Consider the following 3706-nt stretch of genomic DNA (forward strand, 5'->3'; position numbering starts at 1 on the left):
CACAATGTGAAATGCTGTTTCAAATTGAAACCTCAGCATTTTTATTCAACAACATTATGTTTGTTGTCATATGGTGCTTGGTAGATAAAATGATAATGAAGCCATATGTTTTAGAACAGGATATTATCGTAAAAGTGTGCGTAATACGCATGGCACCTGTAGCATCTCTATGCCACTTTATGGAGAGCCTGAGCGTCCTTTTAGTATCGGTTTCGTTGCTCTTTTTCAACTACGTGTTAATTGCCTGAGACTAATGTCTTTGGGTGCTGGATCAGGGGCGGAATCTCTCTCTCTCTGCCCTGCCAGTTGTTGGGCAAGTTTGGCGGAGGGGCGGGTTCCCTGAGAAGGTTAAGTAGCTGCCCGCAGCGGAGTAGAGAGAGCATTCCGTATCAGTCCTCCTCTGACTCTCTCACCGCTCTCTGTCTCTGACTCGCAGGGAAACTCGGACTTTTATACCGAGGCTAAATTTAGGGGGCTGTCCGGTGCGCAGCGTCCCCATCCTAGACGCGCTTCCTTCCCCTCGCCTCGCATTGGTCTGATTTGTCCTGCGAACATTATTTATAAGAAAAGCTGCTGCTTCAAGACGCACCGCTGCACATGAGTGGAGAGCAGCTCACCGGACCGCAGGAGAAGCAACGTAGACGCGTTTACTGGAGACTCAGCGGACTCTGCTGATTTCTTTCAACAACATTTTTTATATATAACGATTATTGACTTTCTACTTTTTTCAAACAACGTATGGAAATGGCCTTGCATGGGACCATTCTACCATCAATCTCCACATTTGCCAACCAAAAGGAGAAATGTTGGGAAGATGTAAGTTGCAATGTTTATTTACACTTGTTTTCAGAAGAGATGAGAAATTATTTGAATACATAACTTAACACCATCATTGTATCACATCAGAAATACATTCGTGGTGTTTGCTGGTACTTAAACATTTTTAAACTTTGGAATGCTGCTAAGTTTTAAGTCACTGCAAAGTTATGTTTTGATGTGTTTTGGTAGTATTACGCCTTCTTTCAGTGTGCATGTTGTGCTTCGTTTGAGCTATTTTATCAAGGTGACTTGTTTTATTATATACTGATAAAAAGTTGTACATCCTGAAACAAACTAATACTCTCTTATTCTCGCTCCAGAGGTGGAAGAGTGACATGAGCGGAGTTTCGCTCAACATGGACAGCAGCTTCCTCAGCATAAAAGACGAAGAGGACCTGGATAAGTTCTTGGATATTGAGTTTATTCTGGCTAACACAGCAGAGTCCGGGCTGTCTGTATATCAGCAGCAGCACACCGGGATGCCCCAGCAGCAGAACACCTACACCTCTGCCCCAGACATGAGCAGCCCCCCTCCTCCATACAACAGCCTGATGGCGGAGCTCCTTCGCTCCGATGTAGACACCAGCTTCCTCCCCGGGGACAGCCCCAGCATCCAGGGCAGATTCCTGATCAGCTCTGCGCCTTTCCCCAACACTCAGGACTTATTCCCCGAGCATCTGAACATTAAAGTGGAGCCCGACTCCATGGACACGTACGGACCTGCCATGGGTATGGTGCCTCAGAGCTGCACCAAAGTCAAGCTCGAGGGGAACGCCTCCTGCATGATGTCCTACGAGCAGCAGCCGCGGCTGGCCACCTCTCCGCAGGCCGCGCTGGGCAGCATGACGCCGCCTCTGAGCCCGGACGACCTGATGAGCTCCGAGAGCCACCAGACCCACATGTGCAACTCCACCTTCCCGCAGAGCTTCCACCCGCACCACCGCTGCGCGTCAGGGGGATTCCCTCACCCGCACAGGGGGATGCAGCTCCCTTTCCCCGTGGCGCACCACCATCCCCAGTTCCCCGGCATGTTCTGTGAGGACGCAGCTTTGGGCATGCAGCAGCAGCCGGCGGCCGGTCAGCGCGTCCTGCTCACTCCTCCGTCCTCCCCGTTGGAGATGATGGACACCAAGCCGAAGAGGGGTCGTCGGTCCTGGCCGAGGAAACGGACCGCAACACACACCTGCACTTTCGCCGGCTGTGGGAAGACCTACACCAAGAGCTCCCACCTGAAGGCGCACCTCAGGACGCACACAGGTAAGAGTGGCATGCTGGATGAGGTGGACCATTTATGTATCTATACCCAATGTGACGTCACTCATGGTTTTCTTGCTTTTTTGTGTTTAAAGGGGAGAAACCATACCACTGCAGCTGGGAGGGTTGCGGCTGGAAGTTCGCTCGTTCCGATGAGCTCACGCGTCACTTCCGGAAGCATACCGGACACCGCCCCTTCCAGTGTCACCTGTGTGAACGCGCATTCTCCAGGTCCGACCACCTCGCGCTGCACATGAAGAGGCACATGTGAGGAAACATATCACAGACAAGGACATCTATGCACCGCATCGAGACAGAGAAAATGAACTATGATGATCCTACAGAAGGATGATGTGCAAATATATCAACTATAGTGAAACCATGACAGCATTAACTGCCATACAGTACGATGAGGCCACTATTGACTACACTGTAACACCTATATGTATATTATAGGACTATTATAGTGATTTTTCTTAGGGGCAAAGGAACATAAAGATGCTCTCAAATTATATTTTGTGAAAAGATTTATTTAAATGTTATTTTTGAGAGAAATGACTTACAAACCTCAAACCAAAGAGGAAATACAGCCAGATATGACAGAAACAGATACATTCTGTTCGGACCAAAGCTTATTTTTTTTTCTTTAAACTAGGTAGCTGGTACTACTTTTTTCTATGTTTATACAGACAAATGAAAGGGACATTTCACTCAACATGTCAGGAACATGCCACTGAAGCAACTGGAAGCAGACAATCCTTTAAAGAGCAATAATCTTTTTTAGATTTCTACCTTAAGTGCCTTTATTACACTTCTCACGTGTGCCATATTCTCCACTGGCTAAAAGATGATAGTTTTATCATGGAAAAAGCCTCAAATGAATGAATGAAATGTAACTAAGTGTAAACAGCACTTGAATACGCCTTGAGACAATGTTTTTTTCTAAAACTGCCTTCCATGTTGTCCTCCTCCCAAAGGCCTGACTTCCTATGTCATGTCTGTGATTGTGTCTGTTGTCTGCTAGCTTTAAGATTCCTACAGAAGTGCATGACATCTCAACGCCACCTCATTGACAAAGTACAACACAGTCTCTGGCAAAGAGACCTGTTTGTTTGTGTCTTGAAGAACTGTTCAGAACTGAACTGCCTTGTAAATTGATTTTTTTATATTGTGTAAATAGTTTATTTTAATGTACAAATTAAACTAAATGAACATGATTTCCGACTCCTGAGTGTGATTTGAAAAAATAAAACATGATGTGATATAAATATACACATACGTTCACAGTTTAAAGTGGACATATTATGCTCATTTTCAGGTTCATATTTGTATTTTGTGCCTCGACATGTTATCATGCTTTAATGTTGAGAAAGTTATTTATTTGTCTCATACTACCTCTTTCCCCCCTTTGTGTGTAACATAGTGATGTCATTACATCACAGAAGTAAACAAAGGAGTCCAATGGAGGCGTTTCAGGCAGACGGGGGTGTCGGAGAGAAACTCCTTCTGGAGGGAATTGTAGCCTTTGCAGACCATTGACATGCACATGGCATATATCTCCTTAACTTCCCCACTCAATCTATCAAGACCCGAGCAGTTCTATTAGAAGTCCAAGGTAAGGCACGGGCCGGCG

The 3706-nt window shown here is 46.0% G+C and overlaps 1 protein-coding gene across 1 annotated transcript; it reads left to right on the top strand.

Moving 5' to 3' along the window:
• The first annotated feature begins 382 nt into the window (after positions 1-382).
• Positions 383-3290, top strand: LOC117496061 (Krueppel-like factor 2). The gene is made up of 3 exons (XM_034147744.1): positions 383-816; positions 1140-2076; positions 2169-3290. The coding sequence occupies exons 1-3, from the start codon at positions 739-741 to the stop codon at positions 2342-2344; spliced, it is 1191 nt and encodes a 396-aa protein (XP_034003635.1). The 5' UTR covers positions 383-738; the 3' UTR covers positions 2345-3290.
• Positions 3291-3706: the final 416 nt, after the last annotated feature.

This window comes from Trematomus bernacchii, unplaced genomic scaffold (genome assembly GCF_902827165.1).
Source record: "Trematomus bernacchii unplaced genomic scaffold, fTreBer1.1, whole genome shotgun sequence".
In the NCBI taxonomy this organism is placed as follows: Eukaryota; Metazoa; Chordata; class Actinopteri; order Perciformes; family Nototheniidae; genus Trematomus; species Trematomus bernacchii.

Excerpts from the sequence above, each read along its gene's own strand:
- LOC117496061 (XM_034147744.1), top strand. The coding sequence starts at position 739 with ATGGAAATGGCCTTGCATGGGACCATTCTACCATCAATCTCCACATTT. Across the intron at positions 817-1,139 it reads AGGAGAAATGTTGGGAAGAT|AGGTGGAAGAGTGACATGAG; the intron begins GTAAGTTGCAAT and ends TTCTCGCTCCAG. Across the intron at positions 2,077-2,168 it reads GCACCTCAGGACGCACACAG|GGGAGAAACCATACCACTGC; the intron begins GTAAGAGTGGCA and ends TTGTGTTTAAAG.